Source organism: Hemitrygon akajei, chromosome 15, assembly GCF_048418815.1.
Source record: "Hemitrygon akajei chromosome 15, sHemAka1.3, whole genome shotgun sequence".
Classification (NCBI taxonomy): Eukaryota; Metazoa; Chordata; class Chondrichthyes; order Myliobatiformes; family Dasyatidae; genus Hemitrygon; species Hemitrygon akajei.
In genome coordinates this window covers 41,403,135-41,426,843 of record NC_133138.1, presented here as the reverse complement: position 1 = coordinate 41,426,843, position 23,709 = coordinate 41,403,135, and the positions used below count along the sequence as shown (strand labels likewise).

Here is a 23,709-nt window from a genome sequence, read left to right as displayed (position 1 = left end):
AACCCCTTGTCCATTCATCCCTCTCCACTAATCTCCCTACCCAGCACTTAACCATGCAACGACAGAAATGTTATGCATTCCTATACACCTCTTCCCTCACCTCCATTCAGGGCCCCAAACGATCCTTCCAAGTGAGGCCACACTTCACCTGCGAATCTTGCTACGGGCCATCTACTGCATCCAGTGCTCCCAATGCAGCCTCCTCGATATTGGTGAGACCCATCACAGATTGGGGGACCGTTTCATCGAGTACCTCCGCTCCATCCGCCAAAAGTGAAACAATTCCCATTCCTGTTCTGCCATGTCGGTCCATGGCCACCTCTTGTGCCATGGTGAGGCCACCCTCTGGGTGAAGGAGCAAAATACCTTATATTCTCTCTGGGTAGCCTCCAGCCTGATGGTATAAATATCAATTTCTCCTTCTGGTAAAAAAAAAAATTCCCTCCCCCTCCCCTCTTCTTCTATTCTCCACTTTGGCCTTTTACATCTTCTCACCTTCAATCAGCTCCCTTCCTCCAGCCCTTCCTCCAATGGTCCACTCTTGCATTGTTCCTTCTCCAGCCCTGTACCTCTCCCACCCACCTGGCATCCTCCATCAGCTTCTAGCTATCCTTCTCCCCTCCCTCCCCCCACCTTTTTATTCTGGTGTCTTCCTCCTTCCTTTCCAGTCCTGATGAAGAGTCTTCACCCAAAACGTTGACTGATTGTTCATTTCCACGGATACCACCTGACCAGCTGAGTTCCTCCAGCATTTCGTGTGTGTTGCTTTGGATTTCCACATCTGCAGAATTTTTTCTGTTTCTGCTTTTCCACTTAACTTTTTCTCCTTTAAGACTGAGCTCAAAGCCCAACTTCATGATCAAGCTTGTGATATAAGCTACATTAACCTATGTTACTAGGCATATAAACTAGTCTGACTCAGGCATCTTTGTTGTTCCAGCACTATAACATTCAAAATTTATTTTACCCAGAGTATGGTGTTGGTAGAGGTAGGTATATTAGGGGCATATGGATGATAAAAAAATAGAGGCCAATGTAAGAGGAAGGGTTAGACTGATCTTAGAGTAGGTAAAAAGGTCAGTACAACATTGTGGGCCGAAGGGCCTGTACTGAGATGGTGTGTCCTATGAGGTGTCAATGATCATTTCTGCATGAAGTCCTGCTAAGTGCAAAGCTGGACTGGCTGCTTCAGGTCTCAATCCCGGTCAGCTCTTCTGACTGGTCACCTGCATTGGATGTGGACCTAGGAACATCCAGCGTACAATGGAATTTTCAGCCCTACGAGATAAATGTGATCTCCAGGCGCCAGAATATGAAAATCATTGAGCAGTTATATGGAACGTAACACAGTTGTCATCAGCTAAGGAGCTGTTCTGCGGACATCAGGACAGTCTCAGAACCGATTGCAGATTGTCGAAACAGCTCCTGGAATCAAGGTTGTGCCTCCACAGTCAGGGAGCACTTCCTACAGCACTGCACTTTGTTCATGAAACACCAACGGCACTGACAGCACTTCATTACCGGAAGCTTGGGGCTGAGTATTACAGGTGATTCGGGGGGAGTGTTAGGCACCACAGGGTCGGGTCAGCACCCAGGTGTGATGACCCGACAAATGAAGGCACCTTAGATTCTTTATTCTGTGTGGGACTGGCTTCAGGTGTCGCATGATGAATTGGGCCAGATTTGCTTTCGTATGATACAAACAGGGCAGGCAGAAAAGACATAGCCAGAGCAAAGGCAGAGCATGACAAAAGCAACACAAAGACTCTGGTCCAGGAATTGCCCCACAATACTTCGTTTTTGCTTTAAAACGGCGCTGCAAGCTGCCCCAAAGCTGTTTTGTGAACATGTTATGAGAACTACAGTAAGTTCCATTTTGTGAAGTTCAATGTCACAGAACAACATTGTCAGATTTCTTTGTGTAACACTGCTTTGAGGCTGTCATTGTATTTTGGGAAATGACTTTTCCTTCTGACGTTTTGTAAACTCTTGCAGTTATCATGTAACCTAGTGGGGGTAAACTTGGCATCCAGTCCTTAAAGGGACGCGCCACAAGAAAGCATGTGGGGAATGCTGCTACTGAATGTACTGACCCTGCGGTGGTGGTAGGGATAAACCCCACAGATGTGTGCTGATGTGATCTGCTCCTTGTTAAACTCATTTTCAACAGGGCTGTCTTTTTCTGGAGTTGCAAGAATGAATTTCTAACCCTATACACACCTGAGCTGAAAGGATAATGACAGAAATGTTGGGGCCAGTTGGAGAAAATTAATGAAACATTATGGTGGCTGAAGATATGGCCCAAGGAATCACCTCACTTTCAGAAAAGAGGAAGATTTAGTGTCAGAACAAGGCAAAGGGAGGAGAGATATTGAAGGATAAAAGTAGATTGAACCAAATAGCGTCATGTGAAATTAACAAGTTATTGATCGACATCAGATAGGATCCTACACTAGGATAGAGTTCGCAGCAGGCCTCACAGTTTTTCAATCTTTTTTGGATAGTGGACTGATGCCAGAGGATTAAGGGATTGCAAATGTTACAACAGTGTTTATTTTTTAAAAAAAGAGGGCAGTAAATGTGATGTTTAGCCCTATTAATGAAACATCAGGGTTGTATAAACTACAAGAGCTCTTTGAGTCGGCATCTCACAGCCAGCACAGCCTGGTTAGAGAACAATTCTGTTTGATGAGCTTGTTTGCATTTGTTCAACGTTCAATGTTCAAAGTAAATTTATTTTCAAAGTACATACAGTATATGTGACCATATGCTACCATGAGATTAATTTTTTTGGGCATTCACAGTAAATACAAAGAAATACAATAGAATCAATGAAAACCACGCACACAACCACGGAAAACAACCAATGTGAAAAAGATAATGGACTCTGCAAACATAAAAAAAAGGAACAAAAATAATGGTAAATAAATAAGCAATTAATATCGAGAATATGAGTTGTAGAGTCCTTGGGGTAAGAGAAGTTGAGTGAAGTTATCTCCACTAGTTCAAGAGCCTGATGGCCAAAGGGTAATAAGTGTCTCTGAACCTGGTAGTGTGAGTCTTGAGGCTCCTGTACTTTCCTGATGGCAGCAGCAAGAGAGGATGGTGGATGGTGAAGATTTTGGTTGATGGATGCTGCTTTCCTGTGATAAGAGGCACTTCCATACAGAGCCCAACAATACCTCAACAATCAGAAACTTGAAGCAATATGTTTTAAAGACATGGTCATGGTTTGGATGCAAAATTAAGCAAGGGATAGCTGGAACAGTATTGTAGATGGCTATTTCACTCCCTAAAATGTTCCACTCTCTAGCATCTTCCTCATAAACCTTCTGCCCTTTAAGTAAGGGTATTAAAGTTCTTTCTGTGAATAATTTTACCAATCAGTTGGGATTTTTACCAAAATCTGGTGGTTTCATAAGAACATAAAAAAACGGCAGCATGAAGAGGCAATTCAGTGCCACAGTGCTGCATATATGGAGTCTCTAAGGAATCTCTCCAATGTCTTGAGGTGTTTGGTGTTGGTAGGTCAAATCTCAGATGAGAACAAACCTCTAAATCCACTGACAGGATAAGTGGACTGACATTAGCAGACTCTTCCAGGTCAACTTTCCAACAGAGGAGAGAATTACACTTGGGTTTCAAAACTCCCTGAGGAAATGGCACCTCCCCACTGGGAATCTCTAGCCACTCAAAATAAAGAAGCAACATTTAGGATGATACTGAGAACCTCAAGGCCATCCAGGAAGAGCACACAGAAGCCCAGTATAAACGGTAGAAGAAGTTCAGCAGCTTCTAAACCACCCACCTGCCCAACAGGCACTCCCTCCCCATTTTATAATAATCATGTTCCACAAGATCACGTCAGTCATCTGCAAAGCGAGAGTGGAAGCAAGTTATCTTCAGTCTCAAGGGATCACCTAAAAAAACAGCCATTCAGCATAGGTCCATGCTGACCAAGATGGCCATCCAAGCAAATCCCATTTGCCCATGTTTGGCTCACATCCTTCTGAGCATTTTTCATCCAAGTCTCATTGATTCTTAAATTTTAATATTGCACTTGCCTTAAATACTTCCTCTGGCAGTCCATTCCATATACATACCGCCCTCTGTTTAAAAAAACTCAAAGTTATCCCTCAAGTTAAATCTCTTCCCTCTCACTTTAAACCTGTGCCCTCTAACTCTTGATTCCCTAACCCTCGGAAAAAGACTGATTGCATTCACCCTATCTATGTAATTCATGATTTTATGCATCTCTATGAAATACCAGAGTTCCAAAGAAAATGTCCAGGCCTGGCCCTCCTGTCTTGATGAATAAGTCCCCTGAGTCCTGGCAACATCCTTGTCAATCTTTACTGCATCCCTTTCAATTTAATAACATTTTTCCTACAGCAGGGTGACAAGAATTGAACAGTTGCAACAACTGCACCATAACCTCCCAACTTCTATACTCACTGCCCTAACAGACGAATACCAGCATGTCAGAAGTTTTCTTCATCACCCTGTCTGAGGCTCCTTTTCAGGGAGCGACACACCTGAACTCCAAGTCACCTCTGTTATACAGCATTTCTCAGGACTCTTCCATTTACTATAAAAGTCCCGATTTTCCAAAATGCAACACTTGACACATCTGAATTAAACTCCATTTGTCATTCCTAAGCCCATTTACCCAACTGTTCAAGGTCCCACTGTAATCTTTATTCACTGTCTACAACATCACTGACACACACTATCTATAATGGGCGGCACTGTAGATAGTGCCATGCTTTACAATGCCAGCTGTAAGATTGGGGTTCAATTCCTGTCGCTGCCTGGAAGGAGTTTGTATGTTCTCCCTGTGACCACATGGGTTTCATCCAGGTGCTCCAGTTTTCTCCCACATTCCAAAGAGACATGTGATCAGGATTGTGAGTTGTGGGCATATTGATGACACTTGCAGGGTTCCCAGCACAAACCTTGCTGATTTGATTTGATACAAACTGCACATTTGACTGTATACTCAAGTAAAGCTAATTTTTCTTTCAAATCTGTCTCTATGTCATCTGCGAACTTACTAATCATGCCTTGAACATTCTTATCCAAATTATTGATATAGATGACAAACAACAATGGGTCCAGCACTAACCCCTGAAGTAAACCACAAGTCACAGGCCTTCAATCCAAGAAACAACCATCTCCCATCACCCTCTGCTTCTTACCATCAAGCCAACTATCCAATTAACCAAATCTACCTGGATTTCACGCAAACTAACCTTCCAAAGCAGCCTACTGTGTGGAACTTTATGTAAGGCCTTACCTAGACCACATGTACTGTCCTGCCCTCATTGACCTTTCACGTCACTTCATCAAAATACTCAATCAAATTCATAAGATGTGATTTTCCATGTTGATTACAATAGACAACAATCTTACTGTACTCAGTCCATATTCTCAATTTCCTTCAGAGCCCAGATCCTAAAATTATGGCAACCATTTGTTTCAGATTTAGTTTTTTTAATTTTAAATTCCCCAGTTCGAAGTTCCATCCTCAGATCAATACGCCTGACCTCTGGGACACGTCCAATAATCTGACACCATGATGCAACATATGATAGAATCATTGTGGCAAATAATCATATCTTTCAAGTCTTCCCTTTTTCCTGGTCTACTTTCTGCTCTGGAAAATTATCATCCTTCTGAAGTGTTAATTATGACAGTAAAGTGACTTTTGAAAGTGCATTAGGAGAGCGATTCTGCAGCACTATCCATCCATTAGTTAAATTGTGCTATTAGAGCATTTAGTGAACATTGCAAAATGGTGGCTTCCATGTGCTTTGCATCAGCTACGGAGAAAAAGCAGGAACAGGAAAAATCAGGCCCAATGCAGGTACCATCCAACTGAAAATATGCCAAGCCACAGAATCTAAAAGCCACTGCAGTCCCATCCTAATGCAGGCCCCGAACAGCAGCCAGGATGTGGGTATAGATCTCAATAGGAAATTGAAAAGGCATGTAAAAAGGGCAATGTTATTATAGTCATGGTGCATTTCAATATGCAGGTAGATTGGGAAAATCAGGTTGGTTCTGGATCCCAAGTGAAGGAAGTTTGGAGAATGCCTAAGATTGGTTTGCAGAGCACCCTAAGGTTCAGCCCACTCGGAGAAAGGCAATTCAAGATCGAGTGTTGTGCAATGAGCCAGATTTCATTAGTGAGCTTAAGGTAAAGGAACCCTAAGGAGGCATTGATCATAATATGATAGAATTGGAGGACTGGAGGAGAGCTAAAGTTGTCCCGCTGCTTTAAAAAAAGGCTCTAAGAATAAACCAGGAACTTATTGGCCAGTGAGCCAGACGAGAGTACATAGAACCATAGAATATTACAGCACAGAAACAGGCCTTTTGGCCCTTCTTGGCTGTGCCAAACCATTTTTCTGCCTAGTCCCACTGACCTGCACCTGGACCATATCCCTCCATACCCCTCTCATCCATGTACCTGTCCAAGTTTTTCTTAAATGTTAAAAGTGAGCCCACATGTACCACGTCATCTGGCAGCTCATTCCACACTCCCACCACTCTGTGTGAAGAAGCCCCCCTAATGCTCCCTTTAAACTTTTCCCCTTTCATCCTTAACCCATGTCCTCTGGTTTTTTTCTCCCCTAGCCTTAGTGGAAAAAGCCTGCTTGCATTCACTCTATCTGTACCTATCATAATTTTATATACCTCTATCAAATCTCCCCTCATTCTTCTACACTCCAGGTAATAAAGTCCTAACCTATTCAACATTTCTCTGTAACTCAGTTTCTCAAGACCCGGCAACATCCTTGTAAACCTTCTCAGCACTCTTTCAACCTTATTAATATCCTTCCTGTAATTTGGTGACAAAAACTGCACACAATACTCCAAATTTGGCCTCACCAATGCCTTATCCAATCTCACCATAACATTCCAACTCTTATACTCAATACTTTGATTTATAAAGGCCAATGTACCAAAAGCTCTCTTTACTACCCTATCTACCCCTGACGCCACTTTTAGGGAATTTTGTATCTGTATTCCCAGATCCCTCTGTTCTACTGCACTCCTCAGTGTCCTACCATTTACCTTGTATGTTCTACTTTGGTTTGTAATGGGAAAGTTATTGAAAGATATTCTAAAAGACCAGATATATGGGTATTTGGATAGACAGGGATTGATTAAGGATAGTCACGATGGCTTTCTGTGTGGTAGGTCATGTCTAACCAATCTTACAGAGTTTTTTTGAGGATGTTACCAGGAAAGTTGATGGTCAAGGCAGTGAATGTTGTCCACATGGACTTCAGCAAGGCAAATTACAAGGTCTTCCATGATAGGTTGGTCAAGAAGGTTCAGTCACTTGGCATTCAAGGTGAGGTCGTAAACTGGATTAGACATTGGCTTTGCAGGAGAAGCCCGAGAGTGGTAGTACGTGGTTGCCTCTCTAGTAGCCTATGACTAGTAGAGTGGCATAGGGATCGGTGCTGGATCCATTGTTGTTTGTCATCTGTATCAATGATCTGGGTGATAATGTGGCTTACTGGATCAGAATATTTGCTGATGACCCTAAGGTAGGGGGTGCAATGGACAGCAAGGAAGACTATCAAAGCTTACTGCGGGATGTGGACCAGCTGGAAAAATGGGCTGAAAGATGGAATTTAATGCAGACAAGGGTGAGGTGTAGCAGTTTGGGAGGACCAATCGGGGTAGGTTTTACATGCTGAGTGGGAGGGCACTGAGGAGTCTGGGAATACAGGTCCCTAATTCATTGAAAGTGGCATCACAGGTAGATAGGGTCACTAACAAACCCTCAGGCACATTGGCCTTCACAGATCAAAAATAGTACAGGAGTTGGGATGTTACATTAAAGTTGCATAAGACATAGGAGCAGAACTAGGCCAATTGACCCATTGAGTCTGCTCTGCCATTCAATCATGATTGATCCTTTTCGTTTCCCTGCTCAGCCTCGTTCCCCAGCCTTCTCCCCGTAACCTTTGATGCCACGTCCAATCAAAAACCTATCAATCTCTGCCTTAAATACACCCAATGACCTGGCCTCTGCAGCTGCTTGTGGTAATAAATTCCCCAAATTCACTTCCCACTGGCTAAAGAAATTTCTCCGCATCTCTGTTTTAAATGGATGGCCTCTACCCTAAGATTGTGCCCCCTTGTCCTAGATTCCTCCACCATGGGAAACATCCTTTCCACATCTACACTGTCTAGACTTTCAAGCATTCAAAAGGTTTCAATGAGATTCCCCCCCATTTCTTCTAAATTCCAGTGAATACAGACGTAGGGCTATCAAACGTTCCTCTTGCGATAACCCTTTCGTTCCTGGAATCATTCTTGTGAACCTCCACTGAACCCTCTCCAATGCCAGCACATCTTTTTTTTAGATGAGGAGCCTAAAACTGTTCACAGTACTCAAGGTGAGGGCTCACCAGTGCCTTATAAAGCCTCAGCATCACACCCCTGCTCTCATATTCAGGACCTCTTGAAATGAATGCTAACATTGCATTTGCCTTCCTCACCGCCAACTCAACCTGCAAGTTAACCTTTGGGGTGTTCTGCACAAGGACTCTCAAGTCCTTGTGTAACTCAAATTTTTGAATGATCCCCTGTTTAGAAAATAGTCTGCACATTTATTTCTACTACCAAAGGGCATGACCATGCACTTCCCAATTTTGTATTTCATTTGTCACTTTCTTGCCCATTCTCCTACTCTGTCTAAGTCCTTCTGCATCCTACCTGTTTCTTCAACACTACCCGCCCCTCCACCAATCTTTGTATCATCTGCAAACTTGATAACAAAGCCATCTATTCCATCATCTAAATCAGTGATATACAGCAGGAAAAGAAGCGGTGCCAACACCGACCCCTGTGAAACATCACCAGTCATTGACAGCCAACCAGAAAAGGATCCTTTTATTCCCTCTCTCTGCCTCCTACCTATTACCCAATACTCTAACCATGCCAATAGCTTTCCTGTAATACCATGGGTCTTAACTTGGTAAGCAGGCTCATGTGTAGCACCTTTTCAAAGGCCTTCTGAAAGTCCAAATATACAACATCCATTGCATCCCTTTATCTATCCTACTTGTAATCTCCTCAAAGAATTCCAACTGGTTCATCAGGCAAGATTTTCCCTAAAAGAAATCAAATTGACTTTGTCCTATCTTCTCCTGTGTCACTAAGTACTCCATAACCTCATCCTTAACAATTGATTTCAACATCTTCCCAACCTCTGAAGTCAGGCTAACTGGCCTATAATTTCCTTTCTGCTGCCTTCTTTGTTTCTTAAAGAGTGGAGTGACATTTGCAATTTTCCAGTCCTCTGACGCTATGCTAGAGTCCAGTAATTTTTGAAAGATAATTACTAATGCCTCCACAAACTCTACTACTATCGCTTTCAGAACACTAGGGTGCAGTTCATCTGGTCCGGGTGACTAATGTACCCTTAGGTCTTTTAGCTTTTTGAACACCTTCTCCTTTATAATAGTAACCGCATCCACTTCTCTTCCCTCACATCCTTCAATATCTGGCACACTGCTAGTGACATCCACAGTGAAGGCAGGAGCTTTTGCAAAGCATCAAGTTGGATAAGTCACTGGGATGAGACAAGATGTACCCCAGGCTACTGTGGGAGGCGAGGGAGGAGATTGCTGAGCCTTTGGCAATTATCTTTGCATCATCAATGAGGAGAGGAGAAGTTCTGGAGGATTGGAGGGTTGTGGATGTTGTTCCCTTATTCAAGAAAGGGAGTAGGGATAGCCCAGGAAATTATAGGCCAGTGAGTCTTACTTTAGTGGTTGGTAAGTTGATGTAGAAGATCCTGAGAGGCAGGATTTATGAACACTTGGAGAGGCATAATACGATTAGGAATAGTCAGCATGACTTTATCAAAGGCAGGTTGTGCCTAACAAGTCTGATTGAATTTTTTGAGGATGTGACTAAACACATTGATGGTAGAGCAGTAGATGTAGTGTATATGGATTTCAGCAAGTCATTTGATAAGGTACCCCAAGCAAGGCTAATTGAGAAAGTAAGGAGGCATGGGATCCAAGGGGACATTGCTTTGTGGATCCAGAACTGGCTTGCCCACAGAAGGCAAAGAGTGGTTGTAGACAGGTCATATTCTGTACGGAGGCCAGTGACCAGTGGTGTGCCTCGGGGATCTGTTCTGGGACCCTTACTCTTCGTGACTTGACCTGGATGAGGAAGTGGAGGGATTGGTTAGTAAATTTGCTGATGACACAAAGGTTGGGAGTGTTGTGGATAGTGTGGAGGGCTGTCAGAGGTTACAACGGGACATCGATAGGATGCAAAACTGGGCTGAGAAGTGGCAGATGCAGTTCAACCCAAATAAGTGTGAGGTGGTTCATTTTGGTAGGTTAAATATGATGGCAAAATATAGCATTAATGGTAAGACTCTTGGCAGTGTGGAGGATCAAAGGGATCTTGGGGTCTGAGTCCATAGGACACTCAAAGCTGCTACACAGGTTGACTCTGTGGTTAAGAAGGCATATGGTGCATTAGCCTTCATCAATCGTGGGATTGAGTTTAAGAGCCAAGAGGTAATGTTATAGCTATATAGGACTCTGGTCAGACCTCACTTGGAGTACTGTGCTCAATTCTGGTCGCCTCACTACAGGATGGATGTGGAAACCATAGAAAGGGTGCAGAGGAGATTTACAAGGATGTTGCCTGGATTGGGGAGCATGCCTTACGAGAATAGGTTGAGTGAACTCGGCCTTTTCTCCTTGGAGCGACGGAGGATGAGAGGTGACCAGATAGAGGTGTACAAGATAATGAGATACACTGATCATGTGGATAGTCAGAGGCTTTTCCCCAGGTTTGAAATGGCTAGGACGATATGGCATAGTTTTAAGGTGCTTGGAAGTAGGTACAGAAGAGATGTCAGGGGTAAGTTTTTTATGCAGAGAGTGGTGAGTGCGTGGGATGGGCTGCCGGTGGAGGTGGTGGAGGCGGAAACGATAGGGTCTTTTAAGAGACTCCTGGATGGCTACATGGAGCGTAGAAAAATAGAGGGCCATAGGCAAAGCCTAGGTAGTTCTAAAGTAGGGATATGTTCGGCACAGCTTTGTGGGCCGATGGGCCTGTATTGTGCTGTAGGTTTTCTATGTTTCTATGTTTCTAAAATACTCATTTAGTTCATCTGCCATCTCCTTGTCTCCTGTTATTTCTCCTACCTTATTTTCTCAGTTATATCCACTCTCATTTCTCGCTTATTTTAACATACTTGAAAAAGCTTTTACCATCCACTTTGATATTGTTTGCTAGCTTGCTTTCATATTTCATCTTTTCCCTCCTAGTGCTTCTTTTAGTTACTCTCTGTAAGTTTTTAAAAACTTCCCAATCCTCTGACTTCCCACTAATTTTTGCTTGTATGCCCTCTCTTTTGCTTTTACATTAGCTTTGACTTCACTTGTCAGCCACGGTTGTACTATTTTTCCATTTGAGTATTTACCATAGGACGTTGGTGAGGCCTAATTTGCAGTACTGTGTGCAATTTTAATCACTTACTCACAGGAAAAATGTAAATAAGGTGGAAGATTACAGAGAAATTTTACAGAGTTGTTGCCAAGACTAGAGGACCTGAGTTATAAGGATAGATTGAATAGGTTAGAACTTTATTCCCTAGAACATAGAAGATTGAGAGGATATTTGATAGAGGTATGCAAATTTATGAGTGGTGTAGACAGGGTAAATGTAAACAGGTTTTTTCCACTGAGGATGGGTGAGACGACAACAAGAGGTCGTGGGTTAAGGGGGAAATGTGAAATGTTTAAGGGGAACATGAGGTGAAAATTCTTCACTCAGAGGGTGGTGAGACTGCGGAATGGACTGCCAGCTCAAGTGATGAATGCAATTTTGATTTCAAGGTTTAAGAGAGTTTAGGTAGGTACATGGATGGGAGGGATATGGACCCGGTGCAGGTCAGTGGGATGAAGGTTAAATGGTTTAGCATGGACTGGATGGGCCAAAGTGCCTGTCTGTCTGCTGCAGTTTTAGATGACTCCATGACTCTAATCCACCCTACGGTTTGAAAGGGAGAAGATAAACTCAGATGTATCAGTATTACAGTGGAGTAAAGGGAATTACAGAGGCATGAGAGAGGAGCTGGCCAAAGTTGATTGGAAGGGGATACTAGCAGGGATGACGGCAGAACAGAAATGGCTGGAGCTTCTGGGGGAAATTTGGAAGGCGCAGGATAGGTTCATCCCAAAGCAGAAAAAGTATTCCAAAGGGAGGATAAGGCAACTGTGGTTGACAAGGGAAGTCAAAGCCAGCATAAAAGAAAAGAAAAGGCATATAAGACAGCAAAAATAAGTGGGAAGTTAGGAGAATTGAAACCTTTTAAAAACCAGTAGAAGGCACTAAAAAAAAATCATAAGGAAAGAAAACATAAAATATGAAGGTTAGCTAGCCAGTAATATAAAAGACGAAACCAAAAGTTTTTAAAAGATATATAAAGAGTAAAAGAGAGGTGAGAGTGGATATTGGACCACAGGAAAATGATGCTGGAGAGGTAGGAATGCAGGACAAAGAAATGGAGGAGGAACTTAGAAATATTTTGCATCAGTCTTCACTGTGGAAGACAGTAGCAGTATGCCAGAAGTTCAAGTGTCGGGGGCAGAAATGTGGGTGGTTGCTATTACTAAGGAGAAGGTGCTTGGGAAACTGAAAGGTCTGGAGTAGGTAGGTCACCTTGGCAGAGGGTTCTGAAAAAGATGGCTGAAGAGATTGTGGAGGCATGAGTAATGATCTTTCAAGAATCACTAGATTCTGGAATGGTTTTGGAAGACTGGAAAATTGCAAATGTCACTCCACTCTTCAAGAAGGGAGAGAGGCAGAAGAATGGAAACTGTAGGCCAGTTGTTCTGACCTCAGTGGTTGGGAAGATGTTGGAGTCTATTATTAAGGATGAAATTTCAGGTTACTTGGAGGCACATGATAAGTAGACCAAAGTCAGCACGGTTTCCTTAAGGGGAAATCTTACCTTACAAATCTGTTGGAATTCTTTGAGGCAAAAACAGGCAGGATAGACAAAGGAGAATCAGTGGATGTTACTTACTTAGATTTTCAGAGCCTTTGACAAGGTGCCAAAAATGAGGCAAGATAATAGACCATGGAATTACAGGAAAGATACCAGCATGGATAGAAGATTGGATGACTGGCAGAAAGCAAAATGTGGGAATAAAGGGGACCTATTCGGGTTGGGTGCTGATGGCTAGTGGTATTCCACAGGGGTCACTATTGTGACTGCTTCTTTTAAAATTATATGGCAATGATTTGGATGATGGAATTGATAGCTTTGCGACCAAGTTTGCAGGCAATACAAAGATAGGTAGAGGGGCAGGTGGTGCTGAGGAAGCAGTGAGTCTGCAGAAAAACTTGGATAAATTGGGGGAATGGGCAAAGAAGTGGCAGATGGAATATAGTGTAGAGAAGTGTATGGTCATGTACTTCGGTAAAAGGAATAAAAGCATAGACTATTATTTTAAATGGGGAGAAAATACAAAAATCGAAGGTGCAAAGTGACTTGGGAGTCCTCATGCAGGATTACCTGAAGGTTAACATACATGGACAGACGGACAGACATGGTGAATCAGTGGTAAGGAAGGGACATGCAACATTAGCATTAATTTTGAGATGACTGAAATATAAGAGCAAGGTTGTGATGCTGAGGCTTAATAAAGCATTGGTCAGATTGCACAGAATATTGTGAGCAGTTTGGGGCAATTTATCCATTGGAGAGGGTGCAGAGGACGTTCATGAGAATAATTCATGAGTAGGGCATGACGAGCATTTGATGGCTCGGGGCTTCTACTTGATGGAGTTTAGAAGAATGATGGTGGTGGGGGGGGGGGGAATTTCATTAAAACCTATTGAATATTGAAAGGCCAAGATAGAGTAGATGTAGGGAGGATGTTTCCTTTAGTGAGTGAGTCTCGGAGCAGAGGGCACAGCTTCAGGATGGAAGCACGTCCATTTAGAAGAGAGATGAGGAGGAACCTCTTTAGCCAGAGGGTAGTGAAACCGTGGAGTTCAGTGCCACAAAGACTGTAGAGGCCAAGTCATTGAGTATATTTAAAGTGGAGCTTGATAGGTTCTTGGTTAGTCAGGGCATCAAAGGTTACAGGGAGAAGGCAGGGATAATAAATCAACCATGATGGAATGGTGAAGCAGACACAATGGTCCGAGTGGCCTAATTGTGCTCCTATCTCTTATGGTCAAATGCATTTTTCTCCTGACGCTGTGATAGAAAAATTCCCACTGACGGAACCTGACTCACAGCCTATTTTGATTCTTACAGAGGCTCTGACTTAGCTGCGATAGTGTGAAGGTGTCAAAAACATGCAGCTTATATACATCTGAATGCTCATTAGCAGCAATAGCTGATGACATCAGTCATACCAGACAGGGATTCATGAGACAAATCAATAACTTCAATCAAATCCAAACAGATGAGAGAATTTTCTGCTTAACAGCTTCTAACTTCTAAGGACTCTAAGACCTTACTTCTTGCTCTTGTGCAGCTGAGCGAGTAGGTAAATTGCACACGAACAGTGGCTGATCTCAACTTTATGACTGTTGTGACAAGTGTTTAAAGCTTTGATCAATGTATTCAGGGATTCCTCATTAACCTCTGAACATGCCAATTCCACTATTATTAGCAGCAATCGGTTACAAACATTTTAATTTACTTCCATAAACTATGCTATTTAAGACAAACATTGATCCAGGAACCTTTGTAATCCCGCAGTTGTCACACGAAGTATTGAAAACATTATTATGTTTTATCATTAATCATTTTTGCTGCATTATAAATTGTCAAGACCAGTTGTGAGCCACCAGCCCTACTGAAGAGCATCCCCTGATGGGTTTAACAATCAGTCAAAGCCACGAATTGCTCAACGTCTCATCAGGGAAGCCCCACTGTTTCACCCTGGTTAATTGTAGTGAAGCGAGAATTATTTTCATTAGATTCTCTTCTTCATTCTACAATGCAGCAAGGGATTGAAGTGAGATTAGCCTAATGTTCCTGTACTTGAAGCCTGATGATACTAATTTCAGGTCACTGATAAAAAGGGAGAGGGTTAAATTAATATTTTTTAATTTAACTGTAATGCAAATGATTTTATTTGCAGTGTAACTACAGAAGTTGCCAAAATCAGTAAGTATATTTTGGGCAATATTTGGACTCCAGGAGTTTTTGATTTTCTTTTTCAATGCCTACAAATGGGTGGTGAGTCAAGTGTAAATTGGTCTCACTAAAGCAAGACATGCGCTTTTTTTGTTTCCAGACCTTGCTCATTTTAATTCAGTGAGCTGAGAGTGTAAAAGTCTCTTTTCTGAAGTGTGGGAATCTGCTGAAGCACCTGATGTTGAAGAGTCTGCAGGTGCTTCTTAACGTGCTGGAGTGGGGGCACCTGGAATGAACTGAAACACAAATTTTACATGGCCAGCAATATTTTCACAAAGCACCAAGGATATGAAAACCTGGATTGCAAGCCTTTAAAATTTCCAGGCCAATAGCATTTAAAAAAATGTTACAACCACAAACAACACTCATTGACTTCAGCAAGAATGTCCATATGGAAGGCTTAGAATGGCTGTTTCCCATCAATGATCAACGTTTGATGAGTAGGGTCAGATAAGGTGATCAGGCAGGTAGAAGTGAGGACCATGCAGAAGGTGACTTTGATTCATATGTATTCACAAAGCTGAAAAGTGATAAATACCTGTACCTAGTATTGTTTACAGAACTGGTCTGATCTACCCATCCAAAGAAAGATATACTCCCAGTAGAAGGAGTAAATTGAAGGAACACTAGGTGTATTCCTGGGGTGTATTAGAAAAGTAAATAGTCTATTGTTCTTTTATAATGGGATACAAAAATAATGATATCTGACTAAATAAAATGGGGCCTTTGGTCTGGACTGTTGTGCACAGTTTTTGTCTCCTTACCAAAAAATAGTGTATTTGTTGTGCAGGGATTGTAGAGGATATTCACCAGACTGGTTCCTGGGATGGCAGATTAGTTGTATAAGGAGAAAATGACAGAACGTTTTACCATAAGACCATAAGATAAAGGAGCAGATAAAGGCCATTTGGCCCATCAAGTCTGCTCTGCCATTTCATCATGGCTGATCCAATCTTCCTCTCAACCACAGCTACAAGATGAATTCATAACTTCTATCGTCAAGAGAACAATGATGAAGGCAGGGTCCTTTACCACCCCACTCACTTGTGTTACCACTTTTGGGGAGCTACGGACTTGTACCCCAAGATGCCTCTGTGTATCAGTGTTCCTCAGTGCCCAACCAGTCACTGTACACATCCCACTTGCACTCCAAAGTGCAACCCCTTAGCTCTCTCTGCTCTTTCTCCACTCAGATTTCCAACTGCCCTAACACAAACAGAAGAAAATCTGCAGATGCTGGAAATCAAAAGCAACACACACAATTTATATCCTGCTGTGTCCTTTGACAACCATCTTTTCCAGCTACAAACCCATTGATTTGCATATCATCTGCACACTTAATAACCAGTCTCTGCATTTCCATCCAAACCATTAATAAGTATTATAAACAAAGATCTCAGCACTAATCCTTGTGGAGCACCATTTATCACACACCTCCAGTCAGAACACCACTGAACTGACCAAACGGCCTCTCTAAAATGTATCATGAGGCTGCTTGCCCTCTGACCCAGTCTTGTAAAATAATAATTAACAAGAGTTTTTTTTACAGTGGAAGCTGATTAGAAGTGTTAAAAGAAGACTTGCCCTGCAAACTGACAGGGAAACGCACTTGCTGGTACAAGCAGAGGCTCAGAAATTGCGATGTTTGGTTGAAGGTAGATACAAAGATCAAAAGCAGCAACACATGGCTCAGAGAGCTCAGCTTGATTTCACAGAAAAAGAACGATTCGGAAGCAGTGAGAGGGATAAGGTTTGCATTGTATAGAGAGAAACGCTTCATTTTTTTATGGGCTTTGTTCAGAGGAACACAAAATGAACAAAATTCAAGTGGGCTCAATAGCTCCATAAAAAGGGAACTGATAGGTACCTGCTTAAGCATTGTCTTTAAGGACAAGAGCATAGGGATTTACAGAGATAATTAAATCCTCAAAGGATCTTTGAATCATGCAACCAAAGGCCTTAGTCTGGACACCAATTGCTCACAGTGGTCTGAATGAGTCAGGCTGAAATTTCCCACTTAGTTACTGGGACAGTTGATCTGGATTACCTTCCTGAGTAGTCCATTAGAAGGAAAGTGTCTGTGGTATGATAGACTGAAAGTCATTACCTTCTACAATAAATATCCCACTTCTTACAGCCAATAGCAAAATTCATAATAAAAATCAGAGACAGAATCAGATGAACTCCAGTTGTCCTTTCATGCCTTCTCCACTATTCCATCAGATTATGGCTAATCACTGAAGTGACCTAGTATTATTTCCCCCACATCTCTACCTACCATGAAAAATGTATGTTTTAATGGGATCACCTCTCATTCTTCTAAACACCAGGGAGTATGAACCTAAACTGCCTAATCTCTCCATTCAAGACAGATCTCCCCCCCCCCCCATTATCTGATGTTTACTTGACTGATTCCTATATTCCACTCTCATAAAACAAGGTGATTAGTAAACAGGTTTGTCGTTGTCCCACAAACTGAGGTGCAGAGAACACTTTTCTTGCGAACAGTTCATACAGATCAATTCCTTTTCTGAGGATCATGGTGGAGAGACTTGTAAACTCCTGAGATCTCAAGAGTGATGCTGTGTGGAGTTTAGCCATTTGGGGCTTAGCTCCTGGTAGGGTCACCCATTGTGGTAAGATCAAGGTGGAGGCTCCAGACAAAGAGCGATCCAACCATCACCATCGTAAGATGATGACACATCACAATGGCAGTGAAGGTGGAGAAAGGAAGACTCCAGAAGTGAAGGGTTCCCAGTCATCTTGCACTCTATGCTGCTAGAGCCTAACCCAATCTGTCTGGGACCATGTGCATTCTATGCTGCTAGAGCCTAACCCAATCTGTCTGGGACCATGTGCACTCTATGCTGCTAGAGCCTAACCCAATCTGTCTGGGACCGTGTGCATTCTATGCTGCTAGAGCCTAATCCAATCTGTCTGGGACCATGTGCATTCTATGCTGCTAGAGCCTAACCCAATCTGTCTGGGACCATGTGCATTCTATGCTGCTAGAGCCTAACCCAATCTGTCTGGGACCGTGTGCATTCTATGCTGCTAGAACCTAACCCAATCTGTCTGGGACTGTGTGCATTCTATGCTGCTAGAGCCTAACCCAATCTGTCTGGGACTGTGTGCATTCTATGCTGCTAGAGCCTAACCCAATCTGTCTGGGACTGTGTGCATTCTATGCTGCTAGAGCCTAACCCAATCTGTCTGGGACCATGTGCACTCTATGCTGCTAGAGCCTAACCCAATCTGTCTGGGACCATGTGCACTCTATGCTGCTAGAGCCTAACCCAATCTGTCTGGGACCATGTGCATTCTATGCTGCTAGAGCCTAACCCAATCTGTCTGGGACCATGTGCATTCTATGCTGCTAGAGCCTAACCCAATCTGTCAGGAACCAAGTGGTGACTGCCAGTGCATCATCTCTCTACATGAAACAAAGTCACGCACAGACCTTCTCCATTGATCTGGTACGGTATCAGCCTCTACAGCCACCTGAAGACTCACCAATAGATATCCCCTTAGGAAAACACCATACTCGACTCGCATGATCACACTACGACAGATCAATTCATTACCACAGTACACTGAGGTAGTACAAGTCCAAACAGTAATGAAGTGTTAAATCTACAGAGGAAGTGCAGTGCCGGTAGACAATGGGGTGTTGAGGTCATAGTGAGGTAGAATGAGGTCACGAGTCCATTGTTATAGTATAGTTCTAAATACCATTCATTTGTAAGTCACTTTATCCTGACTTTTTATTGATTACTTTGCTGATAATCAGCTGCCACTAATTCTAATTTCAGAAGCCTTCAAGAAGGGAAATAAGAAGAGACTGCTATCGGTGCGATCCCATAAAGAAACCCAAATTCACCAACATCAACATGGAGTCATACAACATCTCGCAAACCATGACAAATGAGACACATTTAATTATCCCAGATGCAGCCCACTACATCATCGTCATTCTGTATGCGTCGGCCACCTTTCTGTCATTGAGTGGCAACCTGCTGGTCATCTGGGTCCTGACCATGGGCTGCAGAACCAGAACAGATATCACTGTGTTCCTCATCAACCTGGCTGTAGCCGACCTCACCATGGCCATTTTTTGCATTCCCCTCACATTTACCGAGGTTCTCTTGCAACGCTGGCTCTTTGGGAAATTGCTCTGCCCTCTGGTGCGTTTTGCACAAGTAAGTGTTTTGCTTAAAATATCAAATTCTGTTCTATTACTGGTTTAAAGCAGTATAGTCTTTAAAAAAAAAACAGTAAACAGTTTTGCTTGGGAAGTATGACGTCTGTATGACAGGTGAGTCAACACTATCATGATAACATCAAATGTTCTGTAAGTGGAAAATTAATGCAATGATTTCTTCTTTCTTAAAATGCACAAAGCAGGTTTTTCTCAAGAGTAATCATTACCGTTAACACCCCTGCTAATCTAATGAATCATGCTGCCAGAGTCAAACAAGTTATCCCTGCCATAACTGATTTCATGCTCTGCTTTGAAAAGTTTACAGTAATTCTTTCATATAAATTTTCAAATTAATACTTGATAGCACCAAAAACTTTGCAGAAAATCAAGGCCAGCAATATTTCAACAATCCATATGATTGAAATTATTTTTGATCCTCCCCCACACAAAAAATGAGCCACAAGCACTGAACTGATTAAGTATTATTCTAATTATAAGTATCAGTCATGCCAGCTGTGGTGAACTACATATACCTGTCTGGACTGCTCCTGTGGCTCCTCCCACATACCCCTGCTGACTGCTACTGTGGCTCCTCCCATGGACCCCTGTATAAAGGCGATTGAGGCCTGAGCCCGGCCTCATTCTCCAGGATGTAGCGTTGTTCATTCTTCCAGTCAATAAAAGCCGATATCTCACTTCCTACGTCTCAGAGTGAGTTATTGATGGTGCATCGCCAGCTTCAAGAAGCCCAATCAGCTGCAGAGCACGATAAAAGTACCAATAAGACTTCTGCACAATGACTCAAAGCAACTCCCCTTTGCACCGTATAGATGACAAGATGGTCTGTGCTGAGTTAACAGATCTTCCATAGGTTACCTGGACTCAATATTCATGGACTCTTGCAGATGTTGAGAAAAATTTTCATTGTTTCACTTGTGATTTCATAACTTCATCTTAAGTCACAGTGTAAATTGCATACTATACTTGCACAAGGAGAGTAGCAGACACAGGAAGCTGCTGTTATCCATGAGGCATCGAGAAATTTATACTTGCCCGTTTTGGAGTCAGTACTTGCTGCACCTGATTTCAGAATGTATGGTTACAGTTGGAAGAGCCTATGATATCAACAGGCCTGGCTCGTCTGAAAGAGCCAGTGAGAATCAGGCTGCTACTGGCATCATTGTGTGGATTTTAGGCAAATAAAGATGAAGGGTAAATAGCAGGTGGAGGGGAATGGAAATGAGAAATAAGAGGGAGACAGAGGAGGAGCTCAGTCCTGATGAAGGGTCTCGGCCCGAAACGTTGACTGTTCGTTTCCGCGGATGTTGCCCGACCTGCTGAGTTCCTCCAGCGTGTTGCTTTGACCCCAGCATCTGCAGAGTATTTTGGGTTAGAGGAGGAGCTGAGCTAGCGGGGATTAGAAAGTATGGTGCTGGGGAGACAAGTCAGCCTTCATACAGTAAGTGTGGATTAAAATACACACTTTGTCTTTGTTTCAAAAATTTATCTTGCAGATCGCTCGGACTAGTTTTGTAAAGTGTAGTCAGCAGTTGCTTCAGATCTAACCAGATTTGCAGTGGGGTCCTTGAGAAGGGAAAGGCCACTGACATGTTATAAAGTCTGAAATAGGTATGGCTTTCCAACACAATGAGCTACATGCACCCAATGAACAATACAGTACTGTGCAAAAGTCTTAGGCACATATATACAGCTAGGGTGCCTAAGACTTCTGCACAGTGCTGCATTTGTCAATGTGGAGTGGAGAGCGAGTTTGTTAATCTGGTGGGAGCATGGTATACTAGGAACATGGAAAGGATGTGGGACAGGTGGCAGAGGAGGAGTGCCAGGGACAAGGGCTGGCACTTACCCACACCCAGCCTTGAGGCACCAGGCAGCGTCATTTGATTCCAAACAATTGGTTCATTGAACATTACAGAAAGTCTCTCTGGTCCTTCCCCACTCCCTCCCCTCTCCCCAACCATGAATCCCCTCTTCCTGCCCCCTTCCCACTCTCAGTCCACAATAGAGACCCAGATCAGAATCAGATTTATCATCACTCACATATGACATGAAATTTGTTTTTTTTCCAACAGCAGTACAGAGCAATACATAAAATTACTACAGCTCTGTGCAAAAGTCTTGTGGACCCAAGCTGTATCTCTGTTCCTAGACTTTTACACAGTGCTGTATGCCTATGCCCCTGAGTACAATATTGGCTGCTTATCAGACTGGCAAGTGCCTGAGCAGCTCAGCTGAACTTAAGACCTTATGTTTCTGGATGAGATAGAATAACGTTCTCCAGGTAGCAAAGGAACATGGTTAGAATGCTTTTTCAGACATCAGTAGCATCTGCTTAATGAAACTTAAAGACCTCTAGATCTGTGACTGAATGCTAATCTACTGTCTGTTTCATTGACTTCCCACAGAGAACACAGATTAGTAGTTGCAATTCTATTGAAATTAATCCTTTTTCCAGATTCTGCAAAGCTCAGTAACTCTGTCAAACCAATCCCTGCAATAACTGAATTTAAATTCTACCAAACTGTGGGCTCCAAAATTTCTCACTAACCCATTCCATAGGTTATCTTCAAATAATAATTTGAAAATCAGCAAAGCTATGGCCATTTTTACATTTATATATGCTTTAATCTGGGGAATTTTGATTTTCTATTCGGCCTGATTCTATTTTGCTTGGTTTTTTTGTTGCCGTTTGTGAGAATTTTTTTGCACATGGGGGGGAAGAGGGGTTTGATATTTGATGTTTCTCTTTGAATGGGTTGGTTCCATGGTGTTTCTTTGTTTTGTGACTGTGGGGAAGACATATCTCAGGCTTGTATACTGCACACATACTTCGATAACAAATGTACTTTGAATCTTTAATGTATAGTAAGTTAACATTTCACCTGTTTCCCACAACATAAATTACATTTTTTCTTGTCCCATTTATATTCCCTTCACTCCTCAGCTCCTTGATCTTTCTCTCTTTTTGGCATAAGGAATTCCCCCTCCATTAACAAGAGTTCTGAGTGCTGACTACAGCATTGCTCTTGGTTATTTTTCAATCGCCACACATGACTATTCATGCATATATTCAATACCGTTTCTCACTATCTTAGAAGTCTGCAGTACTGAATATGGAAGAATGATATTTACTTTAAAAGGAAATAAATAACAATTAGAGTTATCAGCTCAAAGCCTCTAAGAACATAAAGCTCAATATAATTTTTGCTTTGTGCATTGATTTGTCTCAGTTGGAAAACACATACAACACAAGGAACCATAACCCCGTAACTGAAAGAGAGAGAATATTTCATTTGCAAGACTTCACAGTTAATCTCACTCTGAGAAGCACAATCTCTCTGAGCCTGGTGTCAGCCCACTCTAATATACAGTAAATATAGAATTATTTGGCATTAAAATGCCCCTCTTCATTTCTCTCTGAATAAAAAGAGACACGGGTCACTGAAATCATGTCCTAATTTGCAGGGAAACCTTCACCAACATTGGCTGCAGTATTTCTAGGCAGCAGATGGGCAATAATTAGTGGTGATAACTACATCCTGAAAAAAAATAAGCCGAAGAGTCCTCGCAAAAGTCTTCTGAAAGGCCTTAACAACATCAATCTGTATGCAATCCCTGCCTTGATTCACAGCCACAAACAGCTGTGGAGGCCACTCATTGGCTGTTCTTAAAGTGGAAGTGGATAGTTTTTGATTAGTAAGGGCATCAAAGGTTATGGGGCGAAGGCAAAAGAATGGGGTTAAGAGGGAAAATAAATCAGCCACGATGGAATGGCAGAGCAGACTCAATGAGCCAAATAGCCTAATTCTGCCCTGATGCCTCATGGTCTTAATGTCACTGCTGCACTGTTGATTATATTGGGTATGTAATGAGGGCCCACTGAGAAGGAAGCAAACTCACTTATGTGTTCCATAACAAGAAGAGTTTAGGTCCTATCTATAGGTTACATACTTACTTGCCCCAAACAATCCCCAGTTCTCCAATTCCTTGCCTATCAATCTGATTGTGTGCCTGACCACTCTCCAATGGCTGATTGACTGATCAGCGAAGCCATGGGAGCAGGAGGTGGGTGGTCAATGAGCAGCTGGTGCACACCACAAGTCCTGGTTATGCAACCATTGACGCCAGGCAGACAACATTTGAAAAATATTGATAATGGCCGGGGTCACCCATCTTGTAAAGACACTGCCCAGAAGAAGGCAATGACAAACCACTCCTGTGGAAAACTTTGCAAAGAACAATCATTATTAAAAGACCATGATCAACT

The 23,709-nt window shown here is 42.5% G+C and overlaps 1 protein-coding gene across 1 annotated transcript in view; it reads left to right on the top strand.

The window, feature by feature from the left end:
- The window catches only part of LOC140739585 (RYamide receptor-like), a 70,654-nt gene that overhangs the window by 20,680 nt on the left and 26,265 nt on the right, over nucleotides 1–23,709 (top strand). The window contains exon 2 of the mRNA XM_073067983.1: nucleotides 19,033–19,419. Within this exon, the coding sequence (XP_072924084.1) occupies nucleotides 19,111–19,419 (309 nt within the window). The 5' untranslated portion in view covers nucleotides 19,033–19,110. The remainder of the gene's footprint in view (nucleotides 1–19,032; nucleotides 19,420–23,709) is intronic.